General features: G+C 42.2%; 1 protein-coding gene across 1 annotated transcript in view; it reads right to left on the bottom strand.

Moving 5' to 3' along the window:
* The window catches only part of IKZF1 (IKAROS family zinc finger 1), a 209,055-nt gene that overhangs the window by 13,266 nt on the left and 172,309 nt on the right, over nucleotides 1–23,480 (bottom strand). The window contains exons 5-6 of the mRNA XM_089654932.1: nucleotides 20,853–21,020; nucleotides 19,101–19,226 (exon numbers count right to left, since the gene is read on the bottom strand). Of these exons, the coding sequence (XP_089511058.1) occupies nucleotides 19,101–19,226; nucleotides 20,853–21,020 (294 nt within the window). The remainder of the gene's footprint in view (nucleotides 1–19,100; nucleotides 19,227–20,852; nucleotides 21,021–23,480) is intronic.

The following is a 23,480-nucleotide window of genomic DNA, read 5'->3' as shown; positions in this document are numbered from 1 at the left end:
TTCAGAATCCTGTACTGAATCATGCACCCTCAGGGGCGGACTGACAACTCAGGGGGCCCCAGGCAATAGGGAATCATGGGGCCCCTGTGTCCTTGCCCACACTCAAAAAAGCCAATAAAAAAGGTACCAGGGGCATTTCATGGGGCCCCCTACTGACCCCGGGCCCTCAGGCAGTGCCCGAGTGCTCGAATGGTCAATCCGCCCCTGTGCACCCTTATGTTGGAACTCGAATGTAATGTTAGTACAAGGCATTGCAACATTCCTTTAAACCACACAGGTTTTATATTTAACATCTAATATCTTTTACCAATTCACCAATTTTAAAGGAGTCTTTAACCAATTCAATAGCGGATACGTTCCACCCCTTCCTGCTCAAGCCAATTTTCAGATTTCAGGATTGTCACTCTTGATTGACAATTACTCAGTCATGCAACACTGTACCCAAAAGACATTTTTTAGACAGATAGAGCTTTCGTTTGATGGTATTTAATCACCACTGGGTTTTTTTGTTTTTTTTTTATATATAAATGGAAAAATTTTAAACACTCTAAAAAAAAAAAACATGCTTTTCTTAGTTTCTGTTATACAATTTTGCAAATAAATAAACTTATTTCATAAATTTGGGCCACAATGTATTCTACAACATTTCATTGGTAAAACATAACCCAAATCAGTATATATTATGTAGTCTGTTTGAAAGTTATAGAGTCTACAAACTGGTATATATAATTAAAAATTGATTATTCCTTATGCACCTATAACCTCTGATAATATCTCTTTTCATGAGGCCCTCAAATGCCAAGAAAGTACAACAATCCCCCAAATTACCCCTTTTTGGAAAGTAGACAGCCCAAGGTATTTAGTAAAAGGCATATTTATATACTTAGTCTGGCTGAAAAAAGACAAAAGTCCATCCAATTCAACCATTAAAAAAAAAAGTTATAATCCTACACCCACAGTTGATCCAGAGGAAGGCAAAACAACCCAGCAAAGCATGATCCAATTTGTTCCTGCAGGGAGAAAAATTCCTTCCTAATCCGCCGAAAAGGCAATCGGATATTCCCTGGGTTAGTGAGTTTTTTGAAGTTGTAATTTTTGTCACAATTTTTTTGAAAATTAAGAAATTAAATGAAATATGTTTTTACCACATTTTTTTATTTTACATACTGTCATCAGAGCAGTACAGCATCACCATATGTCTGGTGTGGTGGTGATCAGGGACATTGACTGGTCACAGTATGGAAAAAAAAGGTATTTTTTAAATGTTTTAAACTTTTCTTTTTTTATTTTACATTTTTTTTTATTGTTTACAATTTTTTACATACTATGACCAAAGCAGTACAGTGTAACCATAGTGACACTGTACTGCTGTTGGGAGGTGATCAGGATGATGAGATGATCACTGGTATAAGCAATCATTTTATGAATGGCATCCTTGCAGAAACTCTTCTGCAATTAAATCCTACCTGCTATCATTTTTTTTAAATACAACTTTAATTTCACTTTAACCTCTTGCCGCCCGGCCAATGGCCGATTGGCAGCTGGCAAAATCCCTCAGCGTTCCGGGTGGACGCCATATGGTATCCTCCCGGGCATGCGCAGTTTGCGCCTTCAGAGCCGTGCAGCGGCGCGATCTGTCACCGGCCGTGTACCTCAGACACGGCCGATAACAGATCTGAGTACCGGCCCCGTTGCCGGTACCATGTGACCTGCTGTGACCAATCACAGCAGGTCACATGACAGTTGTATACAATGGATGGCTTCATTCATGCCATCCATTGTATACTAGTGTGTCTAGCTGTGAATGGTCACAGCGATCACATGCACAAGCTGGACCAATCACAGCCCAGCTGTGTCATGTGATTAGCCGTGGCCAAATCACAGCTAAGCACAAAAAAAAAAACCCTGAATGAATCGATGTCATTCAGGTAAATGCTTGCTTATAGCAAAGTAATTCTTTGCTATAAGCAAATTGTGTAAAAAAAAAAAAATACTGATCACTTCCCCAAAGTAGTACAATGTTACTATGGTAACATTGTACTACTTTGGTCATAGTGAAAAATGAAAAAAAAAATCTTAAAAAAAAGAAAAAAAATTTAAAAATGATAAAAAAAATAATAAAAAAAATTATATATATATTTTTTCATACTGTCACCAGTCAGTGTCCCTGATCACCGCCATGCCAGTTATATGATGATGCTGTACTGCACTGGTGACAGTATGTAAAAAAAATTGTGAAAATAATTTTTTTAATTTTTTCATTTACCGAAAAATTATGACAAAAAAAATACAACTTCAAAAAAACTCACCATGCCTCTTATGAAATACGTCGGACTGTCTACTCTGCAAAAAGGGGTCATTTGGGGGATATCTGTACTGTTCTGACATTCTCGGACCTCAAGAAATTAGATTGGCTGTCAGTACTTCAGGATTGATCAATATTCAGATCTATACCATACTTTGTGAACTCTATAACTTTCCTACAAACTAAAAAATACATCCTAATTTGGGTTATTTTTACCAAAGACATGTAGCAAAATACATCTCGGCCTAAATTTATGAAGAACAATTATTTATTTTCAAACTTTTATAACAGAAACAAAGAAAAACGTGTTTTTTTTTTCAAAATTGTTTTTTTTTTTTGTTAATTTAGCAAAAAATAAAAACCCCAGTGGTGATTAAATACCGCCAAAAGAAAACTCTAGTTGTGTGAAGAAAATAATAAAATTTTAGTTTGGGTACAATGTTGTATGACCGCGCAATTGTCATTCAAAGTGTGAGAGCGCTGAAACCTGAAAAATGGCCTGGGCAGGAAGGGGGTAAAAGTGCCCGGTATGGTAGAGGTAAAGTAACCATAAACAGGAATTTTGATGTGCCTGTAAATTTTATATATTGGATTACAGTACAGAACACAGGAATGAATTGTTAGAGCATGAGTTATGTATATACTGCTACCTTCAGGTGACTGAACACTGGAAAAAGATTTAATGGGACAACCCCCAGTATAACCCTGTCCAGTCCCTGAGGCTCCAGTTTGTTAACAAGTAGTAAGGAGATCGCAGAGGAAACGGGAGGGACACGTGTCCTGTACTCGAATATATGGAATTTACAAGTACGTCAAAATCTCTATTATCCTATTTCTGCAGTACAAGACACAGGAATTGATTCTTAGACAATGGGACATCCTATATTAATAAATCCAGGGGTGGGCAACAATATTGCCAAAAAAACCAGCAAGAAGAGGCCTACAGGGAAACAAATTCCTGCAAAAGGCGAAAGGAAGAGCACCAGGAAAACAGGTCAGACTGGCTTCCAAGAAACTTTGTCCACATGTAGTAGAAAAAAAAAGAAAATTGAAGAGCCAAGAGAGGACTATGGCTGCCAGGCGCAACAAAGAGATAATTTTGTTTCTATAAAAGACCTTTTAAGGCAGGAACCCCAAAAAACACAAGGGGAGGGACACAGAAGATTGCAGAGGGCAACAAAGAAGAGCAACTTCTTGCAAAAAGAGTGCACAGGGAGTGCAGGGAAACTAAAAGACTGAACCAATACCTGCAGGACACTAAGGGGTTTATTTACTAAAGCTGGAGAGTCCAAAATCAGACTCCCTTCTGCATAGAAACCAATCAGCTTCCAGGTCTCATTGCCAAAGCTTCATTGAACAAGCTGAGGTTAGAAGCTGATTGGTTTCTATGTAGAAGGGAGTCTGATTTTGGACTCTCCAGCTTTAGTAAATAAACCCCTTAGGGGTTTATTTACTAAAGCTGGAGAGTCCAAAATCAGACTCCCTTCTACATAGAAACCAATCAGCTTCTAACCTCAGCTTGTTCAATGAAGCTTTGGCAATGAGACCTGGAAGCTGATTGGTTTCTATGCAGAAGGGAGTCTGATTTTGGACTCTCCAGCTTTAGTAAATAAACCCCTAAGGGTTCTGTGTTTGTCAAACACAAACAGCTGAAGTTGAAGGATGAGGAATTGGAATACATTTCAAAATGGAGTTCTCTATCACCACAATAGGTGAGAACAACCTCAAATGATAAATTGCAGAGTATTGGGGAAGAGATCGGCATGCTCCAAGGAAAGAGAGGTACCCAGCCTAAAAGTTGGAATGTGCATAACTGTTGGATATCAGCAAGTTGGAAATGCTGAGAGATTTCTAAACAAAAGTCTGTACAGCAGTCATATAACTAAAGATTTCTGGGGAGAGAGGCAGGCAAATATCGGGGCCCCTACACACTGCATAGAGAAAGTGAAAAAATGCAAAAGGGAAGTACTGAGAACAGGGACAATGGGAGATTTTCTGGTACTAAAATGGCAAATGAAAATCATCCAGTACAAAAGGCTAGGTTTTAGAGAACGTATGGCTTCTCAGCTGATATAACAGACAATTTGGTAATCTACAACCATGACACATGGAGGGAAGACTATATCCAATTTTGGTGTAGAGTCTGTTGAATGTAAGCCAGGGAAATATGTATTACAGCAATAAGGAGTAAAAAAGCTCTAAGTAGTGGAGCTAACCTTCCCATGTAGAGATGACCTTGAACAGAGAAAACAGCACAGGCTGCATTGAAAGAGCCACCAGCAGAACCTCTTATCGAGGGGTAACTGAGGGGTGCTAATTAAATCATGTTCATGAACATGGGACCAGACAAATAGGATTGGACCCAAGTACCCCAGACAGTATAAGGTTGGGTTGGAGCCCAAAAAGAATGTGGGATTAACTGAAAAGGAGTAGTGTGAACATTTTGGCACTTGGTTCAAATAATTAGGCTCAGGAGCCCTGTAATAACAGGCCTCCAAGTCACCCAGGGATATTAACGTGTTCGGGGAATAAATAAGGGTCTGATAAAAAAGCAATGCAAAGACTACATTGATGTGTGAATAGATCGAGAGTATAACTCTTAACAAACAAAAACCTCATATGAGAGATAAAATGTCAGGTCTAAGAGAGACCAAGCAGAAGTCTAGCTACTAAAGTAATTAGGACATACTGTATGTTTTAGAGCCCCTATAGGATTTGTGTCCCTAAACTAACAAATGGCCAAGTGCAAGATTTAGAAAATCCTTGTAAGTCTTCCCAAAGGAGAAGGAGATGATCACCCCCTGTGACTCTAAAGCTGCAAAGGGTTGTAGGGAAACTGTCTGCATTTTGTGAAGCAGCAAGTGGGATCGGGTAGTAGACCACAATAGAGAGAGGAGAGCAATAGACTTTTTGTGTACCTCTTTGAAATACAGAGAGAAATAAATGTTTGAGGCTTTTCTGCCCTAAGCTGGGGCAAATGTCAGCAGGCGTTCACCACATTATAGAGGTGGAGGCAAAACTTCATTGTGACAAAGCCAATGGGCTTAGAGTTGAAGGATCTGAGATGAATGGATAGACCTGCAGTAGATGATAATGCCTGGAGGGGGCACACAGATCTTCCACAGAAGATAGAGGAGGACAAATCAATTGGGTGTGTGATTGTGGAGAGTGGGGTAAAAACCCCCTTATCTCCATAACCATTTTATTGTATTCCTCAAAGAATTTTCCAAAGAGGAACTCACCTTCAAAGAGCATGTGCAAAATGTACATTTCTCAAGCAGGATCAGCCGATCAAGCTCTAAGACCTGATTTCAAAAGAATCTCCAAACTTCAATCAACCGAAACCTTAAAAGGAGGGAATGCCCTCAATAGAAACAGTACATTGGTGAAGAATACAGAAAGGCTATGTAGATAGATGTTACCTTCCTTTCTGTGCCTAATGGAAAATGCGATTGCTGTGCAGATCTAGGTACAGCCAGCATATGGCAAGAAGCCACAAAATTGTGGTTCTGAAAATTTTTCACCAGCCTCTGATAAAATGTCAGCATCCCCCTTAACTTCTGCAAATGTGAGTGAGTTAGACAATCCAGGTTGTAATGCATGAATACAGTAAAGGTAAGTACAGCCAGCAGAGTGTTTACTACTGGTGGCATCCACCATTTCCAACAGAGGAGATAGCCTTTGGAATAGATAAGACATAGTTGGAGAGAATTTTGCTTTAGTCAGACAAGCCACATGTTGCACATCTGTGAGGAAGCCCAACTGAGAGGGTTGTTGCAATGTCAGTGTAAAACCTTTTTCTGAAACAAGGCAACATTTATCAACCTGAGAGGGACTTTGAGTTTCCTCAGGGTCTGAAGCAGAACATTCGCTATTTCTCCCATTTGTTCCCACTCTCAGCCACTTGTAATTTGCTCATTGTCAGGTGAGGATCTTCCCCTGTGGGGTGCACATGGAATGGATGCGGACTGCAGGGGATCAGTGTGTCCAGTATGAAGAAATCACAATAATACAGATGCTAACCAAGTTTCAGTGGCTGTATCTCTGAGGTATTAGGCAATAGGTGAGACAGCAAATCAGTAGTTTGCATCGTTAGAGGCAAAAATTGGAGGCAGAAGTGCATTTAGGAGTCTTATGAGAACTGCCTCACTAGGTAGAAAGGAACCTCTGGTATTGAGATGGAAAAAAAGACCACAAAATGTAAAAAGGTAAACGCTATGTTAACATAATCTACAAGGCAAAATAAGTGAGGGAATAATAAAAACCACAATAAGTGTAGCTTGCCCCATAAAATGTGCCTTCAAAACCACTTGTGTGGTTAGCAAGATGGTGGTCTTGAAGGATAGAAGGATTTAATATAGTGTGTACCACATCCAAGTAATGATTCAACAAAGCATAGAGACAGGAAGCAGTATGTAAAGGTAATGGGAAACTCTGTCTTACCTCGTCCATGTTGTTGGTCCCATCCAGGGTATAGGCTTTAGGCTAAGCCAAGACATAGCCCAGGGGTTGGAATACCCCTGAGGAGAAAGCATCACAGCCCTGGACCTGTATAGCACTCTATGGCAAACTACATTTGTTGCGTCACGTGTCAAGGTGGGCACCTAACGCAGTATCCAGTTCACAAAGAAAACATTACAGGCTGGCCCAGCTGCTGTGGGGCCTGGGAATAATAACAAAGGTAAACACCAATGGAACCAATCTGGAAAATACTAGTGAGCTACAGCATAAAGCAATAAACTGTCAGCTGAAGGAGAAAAGTTAATCTGGTAAAAACCAGAAAAATCTTCTTCAACAGGAAAAGCAGTCCATCACCTAAGGACACTAGCAAAAAAACAGGAGTCCCACAGCACGGGTGGGATTATATGAATATACAGCAAAGCTTTTACCAGCGTCCAATCCTCTGAAGATAGCGACATATAACCCAGAGTCTAATAATCAATTCCTGTGTTCTGTGCTGTACAATGCAGATGCAGAAATGACCCTTAAACTTTTCTCTGCCAGACCAGTGTTTGCAATTTTTGCACACGTTTAAAAAATCATTTTAGGCCTACAGATTACACAAATCGCCCAAACATTATGTTTTCTGAAAGCAGACACCCTAGAGAATAAAATAGTAGTAGTTCTAATTTTTTCTAGGAAATGCAAAATTTCAGTAAAAACCACATTAACGTGAATGCAATAAATGACTTAAATTTTTGGTAAACTATAAAAGACAAGGTTGCACCGAATAAATAGATACCTAACATGTCAAACCTTAAATTTGTGTGCGCCCATGAAATGGCCCCTATAGGTCATCAGTTTGGTGTTATGCTTCAGTTTACGGAGGAGGTTTTGTGCTAGAAATATTGCTCTCACTCCAATGTGCGCGGCGATATGTAACATGTGTATTGCAATTGATTAAGTGCCCCCGACCCATATGTATGTATATGTTGAGGTTAGGGGTCTCAAAATATTTTTTGGAAGGATTTTATGTGCTTGGGAGTAACTTTATCTTTTTGCAAAAAAAAAAAAAATATATTTTTTTTTTGCTTAGCTTCACATAGGGGACAAAAAGTCCCCAAAGTGAGGGTGTTATGGTGACTGGTTCTCTTTAGTGAGACATGCAGGGTCTAAAAGACTTTACATGTCTCCTCTGGGCTCCACTGAATGTATTGCACCGCAATATATTCCTTCCCCGCTATGCTAGGGGAAAGTGACATGTGACTCGGAAGTGACGTTATACACGCCACTTTCCAGGTCACAACAAGAAGAGGAGGAGAGCTGACATGTGTGTCCTCCCTCCTCTCCACCAGCCATGTCGGTCCCGGGACCCCAGATGGTTTAGCAGAGCCCGAAATACATGGCGGGGGGCATGCACGCGGTGAGCACTGTTACCAGGGGTGTGTGGAAGCACAGCCGCCCGAATGCTGCCACCTAAAAGGCAGGAGTGTGCCTGTCAGTTTTACACACAATCCTGGTGGCTGTAACGACCGGATGGTGTGTAACCCCCCCCCCTCCCCCTCCACTGTCAGGCCTGTGCAATGTACAGACCTGGCAGTGAAAGGGTTAACGTAAACTGTGCCAATTTTTACTTTTTGTCAAAAGCCAAACCCTTATTTCCACCTTTAACTACTCCACTTGGCTGCTGATGTATGCAGAGAGCAGAGGCACTGTCACAGGAAGGGCAGAGGTGTCTTTGACATGCGGGTTGGGATTGCCAGCTTTACGCTGTGTGAGAGACAATATTGGACACCCTGTGTAGCATTTACTCCCTGGAATCCATCTGCCCTTAGCTCAGGCACACAGGCAGGAGGGTGTGCTTAGCTGAGTAACCCTCCCCTCCTAAAGATTCTTGTAAAGTATGATATCATTTGCCTAGGCTAGAAACCAGGAAGTAGCTGAAGAAATGTAAAAAAAAAGTTTAAAACAAGTAAATATGATGTACTTTCCAATCTATTTACTAATGCTAGCAGTATAAGGATTATAAATAGTCATTATGGAATGGGGGAGTGAAGTTCTGCTTTAAGTCTGGAAGTAATGATGAGTAAGTAATGCTGTCTTTCTCCTCAAACCCTTCCTCTACTTTGCTGTTTGACTGCTGCTCATGAGGCATTAAGTTCACTATGTATTCAAATGACCAGAAATGCAACATAGGCACACATCTGGCTCAAATAATATAATTAATAATTTCAATTATTAGGGAGAGTCAAAATGTGAGAAATGCTGAGCACTCTGTAGCCATCTAAGACTGGCCATTACTGGCTCCATCCAATGGGCAATGCTTGGTTGGCTACTTAAGTGTACCCTAAGGAGATAGTAGCCTTGCCTATTCAAGCTCCGAATATTAAAACATATTTTATTTTCTGTAAGTTGACGTGCAAAATGATCAGTCTATGGTGGTGTATTATAAGCAACTAAACTGTGTTTTCCTGTAAAAAGCATATACTTATTTTTACAAGCTTACTTATTGGGGTCAGCAAAGTCACCATCATATCAACTGCCCAATAGTAGGGGTGGGATTGGGATTGGGTGGGGCCTAGCTTGATTTTCACCGTAAAAAGCGATGATTTGGATATCATTTCAGCTGACTTGACTTTCTAGATCTACTAATTTTTATATTCATTTTTAATTAAACTAAAGACAAGAGCATTTATACAGTTGTGTTCAAAATAATAGCAGTGTGTTGAAAAAAGTGAATAAAGCTGAAAATCCTTCTAATAGCTTTTATTTCCATCCACACAAATGCATTGGGAACACGACACATTCTATTCCAAATCACAACATGAAGAAAAATATATCAAACTTGTGTTGTTCCTCTAAAAAAAATGGAAGAAAAGTGAATATTAGACGGTTCATAAAAAAAGTGTTTGTATTCTTTACAAACTCAGATATTCACTATATAAACTGAGAAATGTTTGAAGATTTTGCTTTCCTTTGAATGACTTCATGAATATTTGGTTGTAGTCGCACTGTTTCTGAGAACTGCTGTACATCTGTGTTGCATGGAGTCACCCAACTTCTGGCCCCTGTGATCAGGTATTCCAGCCCAGGATGATTGGACCACATTCCACAGTTCTTCTCTATTTCTTGGTTTTGCCTCAGAAACTGCATTTTTGATGTCACCCCACAAGTTTTCTATTGGGGATTGGGCTGGCCACTCCATAACGTCAATCTTGTTGGTCTGGAACCAAGATGTTGCACGTTTACTGGTGTGTTTGGGGTCGTTGTCTTGTTGGAACACCCATTTCAAGGGCATTTCCTCTTCAGCATAAGGCAGCATGACCTCTTCAAGTATTCTGATGTATTCAAACTGATCCATGATCCCTGGCATGCGATAAATAGGCCCAACACCGTAGTATGAGAAACATCCCCATATCATGATGCTTGCACCACCATGCTTCACTGTCTTCACAGTGTACTGTGGCTGGAATTTAGTGTTTGGGGGTCGTCTGACAAACTGTCTCCGGCCACTAGACCCAAAAAGAACAATCTTACTTTCATCAGTCCACAAAATGTTGGGCCATTTCTCTTTAGGCCAGTCACTGTGCTCTTTGGCAAATTGTAACCTCTTCAGCACGTCTTTTTTCCAACAGTGGGACTTTGCGGGGACTTCTTGCAGATAGCTTGGCTTCACATAGGCGTCTTCTAATTGTAACAGTCCTCACAGGGAACTTTACTCCTTCTTTCATCTTCCTAGAGCTGATTGTTGGCTGAGTCCGCGCCATTTTGGCTATTCTTCTATCCATTCGAATGGTAGTTTTTCACTTTCTTCCACGTCTTTCAGGATTTGGTTGCCATTTTAAAGCATTTGCGATCATTTTAGCTGAGCAGCCGATCATTTTCTGCACTTCTTTATATGTTTTCCCCTCTCCAATCAACTTTTTAATCAAGGTACGCTGTTTTTCTGAACAATGTCTGGAACGACCCATTTTCCTCAGAATTTCAGAGAGAAATGCACTGTAATCAGCATGTACAACATTTGCTGCCTTCCTTCCTTAAATAAGGGCAATAATTGCCACCTGTTTTTCAAAGAATGAATGACCTCACTAATAGAACTCCACGCTGCTATTATTTTGAACACGCCCCTTTCAATGAGTGATTCAATGACACAGAATCAGCAGCATGCATGTCATGACTGTCGGGTCTGTTGGATTTCTATTACTCTACTACACCTGCTAGGAAATTATTTGCCATGTAGAAATATCATTTCTACCAAAAACAGTGATTGATCCGGTTAGTGATGTCTGACTGCTATTATTTTGAACACAACTGTATATATATTCAAATAAATATGTATTACTAAATCCCAGAGTTAGCCATATTCTTTCTGAGAAGTTTACTTTTTCTGCATTCAGCATCACAAAATATGTAGCACTGATAATGACTAAACATTTCTGCAGATTTCACAAAGCAAGTTTCTAACCGGAGAAATAACTGAAGTTTCGGTGGCATTCAACTTCTACTGAGTGACAACAAGAGGAACAGTTTTATGTTCCCTAATACCCTTCCACTGTGCTCAAGCCAAGAAAGTACAGCCATAGTATAAAATAAATAGTAGGGTAAACTAACACTAACACGAACCTTTGCAAACAATAAAAGAAAATATCTTCTAGTTAGTAAGTTGATAGTAAATAGACATGAAGCTATGTACTTGAGAAACATCCCTATTAGACTCTAAGTTCCAAGGAGCAGTGCCACTCTTGTATTCATTTGTATTGTTGCTGTATTGTATTCCTTTATATTGTAAAGTGCTACACAAACTGTTGGATCTATACAAATCCTGTATAATAATAATAATAATGGAGTGTTCATCTTCCATGTTATGTGCTGTACATCCTAGTACAGTTATCCCCATCTGATCACTTTAACTGAAATTGCCCTTAAACGGTATATACTTAAAGGCTAACTCCACCTTTTGGACCATGTTACATGTCACTCCCATTTTACTCCTTCACACAGGGTCACCGCCGGTCCTCCTGTAGGGGACCCAGGCACACAGGAGAGCCCGGGTGGCAGAGGGATCGTAGGGGGGGGGGGGGATTTGATCATAGAAGGATGTCCTGTGTGTCTCTCCATCCAGCAGCTGAAAGCTGGTTTCTCTGCCTCTTGCCGACAGAGACACACAGTGCATCCTTCTGTAACCCCCCCCCCCACACACACACAAACACACACACCACACCGATCCCTTCCTGTCCTGCCCACTTTTGATTCCAGTGTGTGCCCTCTGTTTGCCCAGGCCCCCCACCAGCAGCTGCTGGTTCCCCTCTCCCGCCGTCTGCTGCGGGTACACAGGGGGATGTGTCGGGATCAGGGGCGGACTGACCATTTGAGCACTCGGGCACTGCCCAAGGGCCCTGGGTCAGTAGGGGGCCCCATGAGATGCCCCTGGTACCTTTAATAGGTTTTTTCGGGTGTGGTTTGAGTGTGGGTGAGGACACGGGGGCCCCATGATCCCCTATTGCCCGGGGGCCCCATGAGTTGTCAGTTCGCCCCTGGTCGGGATGAAGAGCAGCAGAAGAATATGTAATTTACCAGTTCATTCCTTCACTAAGTCTATTTCTGAGCTGCTGTGTCCAGTCATAAATGAAGCATAGTAAACTGTGTTTACTATGCTTCAGTTTATGAATGAACTGGAGTCTCTATCTCCTGTTCATTCATCTTCAGTACAGCTGAGGCTACAGAGAAAGGAACCGAAGAATCTATGTCCTCAATTCCTTTTTTTCTCAAAAAGTGAGATAACTCACCCATGCCCCCCTAACAGCAATGTAAATTTTTTTTTTTTAAAAGGTTAAATATTTTTAAAATTTGTAAAAATATTTTTTTTAAAAAATTGTGAATTTTTTTTTTAAAAGTTGTAAAAAAAAAATTGAAAAAAATTAGGGGTTCATTCACATAGGTTCTCTGGCCCACAGTGTGAATGAGCTGGCTGTTTGTGCAGCTGGAGCTGCCTGTCACTCTATGAGGATGCAGCGGCTGTATGAACACAGCCGCGGGTCCTAAACTGATAAGGGTGCAGGTGTGGGTGAGTGACCCCAAATACACACTGTCTGTGATTGGGGCCCTACACCTGTCACATTAGGACCTGCAGATGTGTTTGTACAGCTGCTGCATCCCCTCAGTGTAATATGGGCTTCCTGCACACTGCTCCAGCCACGTAAAAATAAAAAAAAACACTGATTCACACTGTACAGGCCACAGCACCTATGTGAATGAGCCCCAATACCTCATTTACACAAGAAACTTTATTATTAACTCAATTCAGTTTTATCTTTTAGATTTACAGTTGCAAGAAAAAGTATGTGAACCCCTTGGGATTACGTGGAGCTTTGCATGAATTGGGCATAAAATTTAAATGCACTATGAATGTTTACATGTTATGTGCAATTAAACCATGGCAACATCTAATGTTTGTGTAGTATTATGTTCAGCAGACTGTGTTCTTCTATTGTTGTGACTTAGATGATGTTCAGAGCACATTTTATGCCCAATTCATGCAAAACTCCACGTAATCCCAAGGGGTTCACATACTTTTTCTTGCAACTGTAGCAGGAATGTTGTACCTTATGCTTGTGTCTGCTAATATTAATTTTAGTGTATTTTTAGTGAAAATACCATTTTGATATTTTCGGGAAGGGGGGGTGGGGTGTGCCTGTCATTTAGGCTGTACGGGGACCCCAGATTTCTAACAGCAGCCCTACCTTTACAGCCACTGTTTGAAATCTGTGCAGCTGTTCAGGGCACACTCGCACAGATGTGTTAATCATTCACAGAGATTTGTGAATGACAGAACTAAAAGTCCCATCTGTTACTATGGAAGATAGACTTGTAGTCCACTACAAAACACAAGTGTGGTGATCACCGCAATTGTACAACATTAACACTTCCTCCAGCTTGCCGATTGAAAGTCCATACCTCAGTACGGATGTAGAACTGGAGGAAGATTCTTCAGGAGCACTGCACCCTCAATCCACTGATGGTGGTTGCAATGATTTGCAGGCTGGTTTGCAAAAAAATAATATATGCACATTTGCTTAGCTACAAATATATACAGGTGCATCTTAATAAATTATAATATCATCGAAAAGTTAATCTATTTCATTAATTAAATTCAAAAAGTGAAACTCGTATATTATATAGATTCATTACACACAGAGTGATATATTTCAAGCATTTCCTTCTTTTAATTTTGATGATTATGGCTTACAGCTAGTGAAAACCCAAAATTCAGTAACTCGGAAAATTAGAATATTACATCAGATCAATAAAAAAAGGATTTTTAATACAGAAATGTTGGCTTAGTGAAATGTATGTCCATGTACAGTATAGTATGCACTCAATACTTGGTCGGGGTTTCTTTTGCATGAATTACTGCATCAATGTGGTGTGGCATGGAGGCGATCAGCCTGTAGCACTGCTGAGGTGTTATGGAAGCCCAGGTTGCTTTTATAGAGGCCTTCAGCTTGTCTGCATTGTTGGGTTTGGTGTCTCTCATCTTCCCCTTGACAATACCCCACAGATTCTCTATGGCAGCGGTTCTCAACCTGGGGGTCGCGACCCCTTTGGGGGCCGAACGACCATTTCCCAGGGGTCGCCTAAGACCATCGGAAAACACATATTTCCGATGGTCTTAGGAACCGAGACACCGCTCCTGTCTCCGGCGATGTGTGGGCGGGATGATATGCTGCCCCTGTCACCGCCTCCTCGCCGCTGATTGGCCACCGGAACTGTAGCTCAGGAGAGGCACACAGGCGGCCAATCACCGGCGAGAAGGTGGAGCTTGGAGAGGAGGAGCCGAGCGGCAGCGTGTGGAGATCGAAGAAGATCGAGGGAGCTGCAGGAACGAGTGAAGAGAGAGGCCAGAGAAGGAAGACAGCTGACAGGTAAGTGCAAATTTTGCTGCTGCAGCCAGGTATGCAGGCTGTAGATGGGAGAGGGAGAGAGCGAGCCCAGGCTGGAGCAGGAGTCAGCAAGGTAAGTATCATTGGTGTCAGTGGGAGGGATAGTGCCCCATCATTTGTGTCACTAATACCAACAATGGGGCACTATTCCTCCCCCCACTGACACCAACGATGGTGCACTATTCCTCCCACTCATACCAATGATGGGGCACTATTCCTCCCACTGATACCAATGATGGGGCACTATTCCTCCCACTCATACCAATGATGGGGCACTATTCCTCCCACTCATACCAATGATGGGGCACTATTCCTCCCACTCATACCAATGATGGGGCACTATTCCTTCCACTGACACCAATGATGGGGCACTATTCCTCCCACTGATACCAATGATGGGGCACTATTCCTCCCACTGACACCAATGATGGGGCACTATTCCTCCCACTGATACCAATGATGGGGTACTATTCCTCCCACTCATACCAATGATGGGGCACTATTCCTCCCACTCATACCAATGATGGGGCACTATTCCCCCCACTGATACCAATGATGGGGCACTATTCCCCCCACTGACACCAATGATGGGACACTATTCCTCCCACTGACACCAATGATGGGACACTATTCCTCCCACTGATGCCAATGATGGGACACTATTCCTCCCACTGACGCCAATGATGGGACACTATTCCTCCCACTGACGCCAATGATGGGGCACTATTCCTCCCACTGACGCCAATGATGAGGCACTATTCCTCCCACTGACGCCATTGATGAGGCACTATTCCTCCCACTGACGCCAATGATTGGGCACTATTCCTCCCACTGACGCCAATGATTGGGCACTATTCCTCCCACTGACACCAATGATGGAGCACTATTCCTCCCACTGACACCAATGATGGAGCACTATTCCTCCCACTGACACCAATGATGGGGCACTATTCCTCCCACTGACACCAATGATGGGGCACTATTCCTCCCACTGACACCAATGATGGGACACTATTCCTCCCACTGACACCAATGATGGGGCACTATTCCTCCCACTGATACCAACGATGGGACACTATTCATCCCACTGACACCAATGATGGGGCACTATTCCTCCCACTGACATCAGTGATGGGGCGCTAGTCCTCCCACTGCAAAATTACAGTTATGAAGTAGCAACGAAAATAATTTTATGGTTGGGGGTCACCACAACATGAGGAACTGTATTAAGGGGTCGCGGCATTAGAAAGGTTGAGAACCACTGCTCTATGGGGTTTAGGTCAGGCGAGTTTGTTGGCCAATCAAGCACAGTGACTCCATGATCGTTAAAAAGGTATCGGTACTTTTGGCAGTGTGGGCAGGTGCCAAGTCTTGCTGGAAAATGAAAACGGCATCTCCATAAAGCTGGTCAGCAGAGGAAAGCATGACGTACTCTAGAATTTCCTGGTAGAGGGCTGCGCTTAGTTTGGACTTGATAAAATAAAGTGGAGCAGCACCAGCAGGTAACATGGCTCCCCAAATCATCACTGATTATGGAAACTTCACAGTGAACCCAGTGGCGGACTGACCATTTGGAAACTCGGGCGCTGCCCGAGGGCCCGGAGTCAGTAAGGGGCCCCATGAGATGCCCCTGGTACCTTTTTCATAGGCTTTTTTGAGTTTGGGCAAGCACACAGGGGCCCCATGATCCCCTATTGCCCGGGGGCCCCATGAGTTGTCAGTCTGCCCCTGAGTGGACCTCATGCAACTTGGATTATGTGCCTCTCCACTCTTTCTCAAGACTCTGGGACCTTGATTTCCAAATGAAATGCAAAATTTACTTTCATCCGAAAAGGGGACTTTGGACCACTGACTAACAGTCCAGTCCTTTTTCTCCTTAGCCCAGGTAAGACACTTCTGATGTTGTCTCTGTTTCAGGAGTGGCTTGACACAAGGAATGCGACAGTTGTAGCCCATGTCCTGGATACGTCTGTGTGTGGTGGCTCTTGAAGCACCAACACCAGTCATAGTCCACTCCTTGTGAATCTCCCTCAAATTCTTGAATGGCATTTGCTTCACAATCCTCTCAAGGCTGTGGGTATCCCTGTTATCCCTGTTACTTGTGCACCTTTTTCTACCACGGTTTTTCCTTCCACTCAACTTTGCATAAATTTGCTTGGATACAGCACTCTTTGAACAGACAGCTTCTTTAGCAATGACATTTTGTGACTTACCCTCCTTCTAGAGGGTGTCAATGACTGTCTTCTGGACAACTGCCAAGTTAGCAGTCTTCTCCATGATTGTGTAACTTACTGAACCAGACTGAGAGACCATTTAAAGGCTCAGGAAACCTTTATAGGTGTTTTGAGTTAACCTCCCTAGCGGTCTGATTATGTCAGTATTTCTGTACTTAAAGCGCTACATTTTTTTGCATGGAAATATGTAGTTTTTTTATTGTAGGCCTGTCATTTTTAGGAATAACTCACTGAAATCTGTCCGAACAAGAGTCTAGTAAACATCCCGGGTAGGATAAAATTTGAAACACGAAATCATAAATTATAATTTAATAAATAATCATAAAAAGTAATAATATAATAATAATAAATTTAATTCAATAATATAATCAAACCAAAAACACTGAAATGTGAAATATAGCGCCAAGTTCGCACATCGCTGAGCAAAGTAGCAAAATTGTTTTCAGTGTCTGATGAGGAATTTCCCCCACAAATCATTATCACTCACTTCTGCAAGTGGTTCTGATTTACTATCGCTGTTCACTAGCTGGTCTAAAACCGATTTTGACCTAAAGTGACGCTTTTTGGACGCCATGGACATTTCTCAGTTTCCAGGCAGTAAGAACAGTAAAAATGCAGGCAGGGCGCCGGACAAAGCACTCGGGACAATATGTATGTGAAATGGTTTGATACAAGAATGTTATACTATGTGATTTTAGTGTATTTAGTGAATGGCACTTTTTGTCATTTTCAAATTTCCCGCCGTTCCGTCCCCCGTACGTCCTGACGCTCGCAGGGGACGGAACCCAGAAGACAGATGCCGGCATCCGCCAGAGGACATTGCTGGGGACACTGCAGGAGGGACGTCGCGGGAGCGCAGGACAAGGTAAGTGATCGAGGGATCCCGGAGCAGCGCCACATGGTAAGCCCGAGTGTAGCTCAGGGGGGGGTTACCGCTTTTGGTACTGAAACTTTACCCCGAGCTACACTCGGGAATACCGCCAGGGAGGTTAAAGTGTTGCTAAACCCAGGACCCTGCATTCACTATATCTGATCTCTCACAGTACACAGAACATGGAAGTGAAATTATTTTAGAAAATATAAACTGCTAAATACCATTTATCATCAGCAGTTAGAACAGTCTTGTGACTTCTATCAGTGTCCAGCACAGCACATGTTAAAGCTTGTAGGAGGAGTTTTCATTCTGCTCTTGGAGGATGCAGAACCCCTGACCTCTGTTTGATTGGCCCTGTGCTGATCATATGCACTCTCCCAAGAAACAAAATAAAATCTCTCTAGCAATACACACCAAACCCAGCATGTGCAGAGTGACTCTACACGATACATCTTATCAGGAGATAAGAGGGGGACAATGGAAGGAGGGGAAGATCAGAGAAGTCAGGATCAAACACCCTTTTTACACAATGCAGAGGATTAACCCCTTAGGTTCCACGATGAGTATAACAAGCATGCTTTACTGCATCTACAGACTGATTTTACTGTTGTGGGTTTAGTAACACTTTAATTAGCTGATTAGAGTGTGACACCGGGGGGGGGGGGGGGGGGGTTATTTACTAAAGCTGGAGAGTCCAAAATCAGACTCCCTTCTGCATAGAAACCAATCAGCTTCTAACCTCAGCTTGTTCAATGAAGCTTTGGCAATGAGACCTGGAAGCTGACTGGTTTCTATGCAGAAGTGAGTCTGATTTTGCACTTTCCAGCTTTAGTAAATAACCCCCATGAGTCTACAATATTGAACTTTTTCACAATATTATAATTTTCTGAGATCCTGAATTTTGGGGTTTCACTAGCTGTAAGCCATAATCATCAAAATTAAAATAAATGCCTAAAATATATCACTCTGTGTTATGAATCTTTCACTTTTTGAATTGACTTAATGAAATAAATTAAGTTTTTGATGATATTCTAATTAATGAGATACACCTGTATGCATTTATTATTTTTTGTAAAAGGTAGACTTAGCCTTTAGGTAAAAATACAATGAATAAAAAGAAGGCTTTTTGTATTTACTGATAAAATCAATTACATTCTTGTGAATTGAAAAGAGATCTGGCAGATCTCTGAGGAAAATCTTCCCAACAGGGACACACACAGCAATAAAAACCTGACAGAGGCTCTAAATCTTTCGAATTTACTAAAAACACATTTGGCTGGAATTATACTTTAAGCGAATGAACTTACCTGTGTAAAGGCTGTTTTGTAGGCCCATGCTTTGCAGGTAATTGTGGCATCTCTCCTTATGTTCTTCCAAAGAGCTGCGTTGTTTGTAACTGCGGCCACAATATCCACACTTATGTGGTTTACCTACTACAAGAAAATGGATTATGTTTAGTGTTCAAATGAAAATCTTAGAAAACACACAATGTAAACCTGAATTAAAGGTTGTGCTATCTGCTTGTTAAAGCCTACGTTTAGTCATCAAAACAGGGAACTTTTCTTACAACGTGATGTGTCCCTTTGTCCCTTGTGCTGATTTAGTCAAAACCTCCAATTGCCCCTACACACCCCCCCCCTCCCACATCCACCCCTATCGTAATCTTCTAGTACTGTGGGATTTAATAGAGCAGAGGGTCTTGTACTTATCAAGACTGCAGACTATGCACTCCCTTTCTTTCCCACTCTTCCTTTGAGGAGGCGAATCTTTCATTCATCCACCCTTCCTCCATTCATAGATTGTTTTTCATTCATAGTAGCTATTATACAGCTTCTATTAACCTCCCTGGCGGTATGATTCTTTCCGATTTTTTGTGCTGAAAGCGGTACCATTTTTTTGCATGGAAATATGTAGTTTTTTATTGTAGGCTGTAATTTTTAGGAATAACTCACTGAAATCTGTCCGAACAAGAGTCTAGTAAACATCCCGGGTAGGATAAAACTTGAAACACGGAATCATAAATTATAATTTAATAAATAATCATAAAAAATAATAATATAATATTAAATTTAATTCAATAATATAATCAAACCAAAAACACTGAAATTTGAAATATAGCGCCAAGTTCGCACATCGCTGAGCAAAGTCGCAAAATCGTGTTCAGTGTCTGATGACGAATTTCCCCCACGAATCATTATCACTCAATTCTGCAAGTGGTTCTGATTTACTATCGCTGCTCTAAAACCGCTTTTGACGTAAAGGGACGCTTTTTGGACGCCATGGACTTTTCTAAGTTACCAGGCAGAAAGAACAGTCAAAATGCAGGCAGGGCGCAGGACAAAGCAGTAGGGACAAAATGTATGTGAAATGCATTGAAACAGCAAGGACAGCAAAAATGACATTTTTTAAAAATGTCAAATTTCCCGCCGATTCCGGCGCCCGTACGTCCCGACGTCACAGGGACCGGTACACGGAAGCCGGATGCCGGCATCGGCCGGAGGAGATGGCCGGGGACGCTGCAGGGGACACATCGCGGGAGCGCAGGACAAGGTAAGTGTTGCAGGGACCCCCAGAGCAGCGCCGCATGGTAAGCCCGAGTGTAGCTCGGGGTTACCGCTTTTGGTATAGAAATTTTACCCCGAGCTACACTCGGGAAAACTGCTAAGGAGGTTAATGTAGGAGGGATGTGGAAAGGGCAGACATAGTCGGCACTCTGGATGATTGCCTATGACAGGTCCCTCAGCTCTATTAAGCCCCACAGCACCAGAAGTTTACAGCAGTAGGGGTAGGGGGGATCAGAGAATGGAGGATTTCAGCTAAATCTGCAGCCATCAGCACAAGGGATACATTGCACTGACTGTAAGTAGTGTCCCATGTGCTTAGTTTTTAAAACCATTATAGCTAAATGTATGCATTAAGAATATGTAAAAGGCGCATTTAAGTGATATGTGCCCAACAGACGTGATCATTATCTGAACTTCAGGGTTAAAGGACCAGTAGGCATAGAGAAGGGTTGAATTTGTGTTATTAAAAATTCCCTTCACAAAAGACCTAATCACCTGAATGTGTCCTGAGATGGCCAGTGAGTGCATCTCTACGCCTGCATGCATAGTTACACAAGTGACACTTAAAGGGCTTTTCACCAGAATGTAATTTGATGTGTCGCAGAAGATTGCCTTTCTGGGTAAAGGAGGCACCACATTGGTTGCACTGGAAAGGACGTTCCCCTGAAAAAGAAAAAAAACACATAAGACAATTACAACATTAGAAAATTCTAAATACAAATATATAAAATGATCAGTCTCTTATTCATCTAACTCTTTATGTGCGTACTTACGTGAGGACAAAAATGTAACACAGAAACAAGTAGAAGACTTCAGCAAGAAAGTTGTTTTCTCACTAGCACTGTATGACTTCCGTCGTCTGCAGGTTTGATAGAACATGAGGCTTTTAGACTAGACCTGCCAGTTCCTTAACGCTTCACTGGCTGGGTCAATTTGATCTGAAAATCTAATTTTTTTTTCTAAATCAGAATGGCACATCACAATGCAAATTCAACCTCATTTAAATAAAGTGACTGCAACATTTTTTGTGTTGAAGAGCCACTCTTCCTGATCAGCAGTTTTGGAATAAACCAATATCCAATTTTGTATGTTGTGGCATTTGGTGTGTGTGTTTTTTTTAATGTAGCTTTTTTTCAAAGGGTCTTTAAAATATGCTACCGAGGCAGCAAAAATAAAAAGGGAACTCATTAAAAATGCATTTCAGGATCACAAGTTCATTTCAGCGTTACACTCTTATATTTAAATGAAAGGCACTTCATTATAGCAGTTATAATAACTTCTTTTCATTTACATTTTCCCATGTATTTTCCCTTTCAATTTCTTCTCCATTACCTGTCTGTCCCTAAGCCGCCAAATCAGGGAGGAGAATGAGGGGGTGAAATAAAAATGAGCAGGCAACACTATGCTGAGGGACATTATCCATTATCCTTGCAGGATATTATCATGGGGTTTTGAATTAATAGTCTCAAGGGCTCACAAAACTCATAGCCCGTGACTGTATGTTTAGAAAAAGTGAAAAGAAGTCCCAAGGTGTATCGGCTGAGGGCTAACTCCAATACAATGCTTCTGCTGGAAGTCCTATAATTGTAGACCACATCAAGTACAGATAAGAAAGCTTAGCTAAGATAAAGGTGCAACTGCATATATAACCTTTCTGTCAACTGACATTTTTATAGTGTGAAGACTCCACAATAATTCATTGACTACGCAACCCTTACTGCCATCTTTAATCAAGTAACGCAGTCAATGAAGTAACACACAGCACTCAATCAGGTTCCGGTTTCCTCTGTGAAAATTTCATTCTGGCTATTGACTACAGGCTACTACACTCAAATACACATTAGTAAAAAGGGAAACATTCGCTTAGTATCAACACTTGTAATTTGTCTCAGAACCAACGCAAGGTTCCATTCACTAGTACCTTATGAAAGTGATTCTACAGTTTCATTATAGAAAAAAAATGTCATACTTACCTGCTATGTGCAAAACCATCGCTCCCCGATCCTCTTGTTCTCAGGTCCCCTGCTGGCGCTCCTGGCTTCTCCCTCTTGACCAGTGCCCCAATTAACAAGCCACTTGCTATGGGAGCACCGGTGTTTTCTCACTCTCAAACTGTCAGGGCAGGGCTGTGGAACGGACAGGTAGGCCTAGTGGCAGGGTAACGCACTGGCTGACGACAACCACCACCAACAGACTGAAGTCCCTCAGGGCGCGGAGTCTAAGTCCCAGGCTGCCCTTCACCAGGGCCCCTGATGGTGGGGATGGACTTGACGCAGCCAGGAACCAGGTCGCGGCCCCCGAGACACCCCGGCTGCGGTAATGGCTGCCGCCAATGGCGTGTAGCTGGTAAGAATGACAATAGCGTAGTCAGGCAGGCCGGGTCGACAACAACGGGACAAAATGGTACAGAACAGTAGACAGAGAATCACAGGTCACGGGCCGGGTTCAGCAACGGAAGGTCAGATCGAAGGAAAACACAGAGAATGGTCTAGTCACAAGCCGAGTCAGATACCAGAAGAGTCACGAGAGTATACACAGAGCTGTAGCAAGACAAAGACACAAGTGCAAAGAGCATGTGCGGATCACAGGCTTATATGTACTCAGCCACACCCCTCTGGGGGATGGACCTCAGAGACCTGAAGGCATAAAAGATTCCCACCATGCTCAGCAGAAATCCAAGATGGATGCCAGCACATGGAGTAACATAACCTCTGGGAAAAGGTAGGACCTTGACACAAACCCTGCTCTATGTGTCCAGGAGCCCCATCCCTGCTCTCTCCTCATTGGCGCACTGGCTGCGATTGACAGCAGTAGGAGCCAATGGCTCCAGCTGCTGTGTCTCAGTCAATGAGGAGAGAGAGATCCAGGACAGCCAAGGTTCCCATGCACATCGCTGGATCAAAAGGGGACTCAGGGGAGTATAAGGGAGGGGTTGTGGGGAAGAAGCACACAGAAGGTTTTTTTTATTTTCATGCATAGAATGCACGAAGGTAAGCAACCTTCAGCCCTTACAACCATATTAAAGTTGAACTCCAGACAAACAGGTTAAAAAACATATATGGGATTTTTATATCTGCCCATCCAGTCTTGAGATTTAAAGTGTTACTAAACCCAGCAAATATA

Source organism: Staurois parvus, unplaced genomic scaffold, assembly GCF_062004578.1.
Source record: "Staurois parvus isolate SC_StPar_1 unplaced genomic scaffold, SC_StPar_1.0 ptg000814l, whole genome shotgun sequence".
Lineage (NCBI taxonomy): Eukaryota > Metazoa > Chordata > Amphibia > Anura > Ranidae > Staurois > Staurois parvus.
The sequence above is the reverse complement of the archived record's forward strand: the minus strand, read 5'-3'. Positions and strand labels throughout refer to the sequence as shown.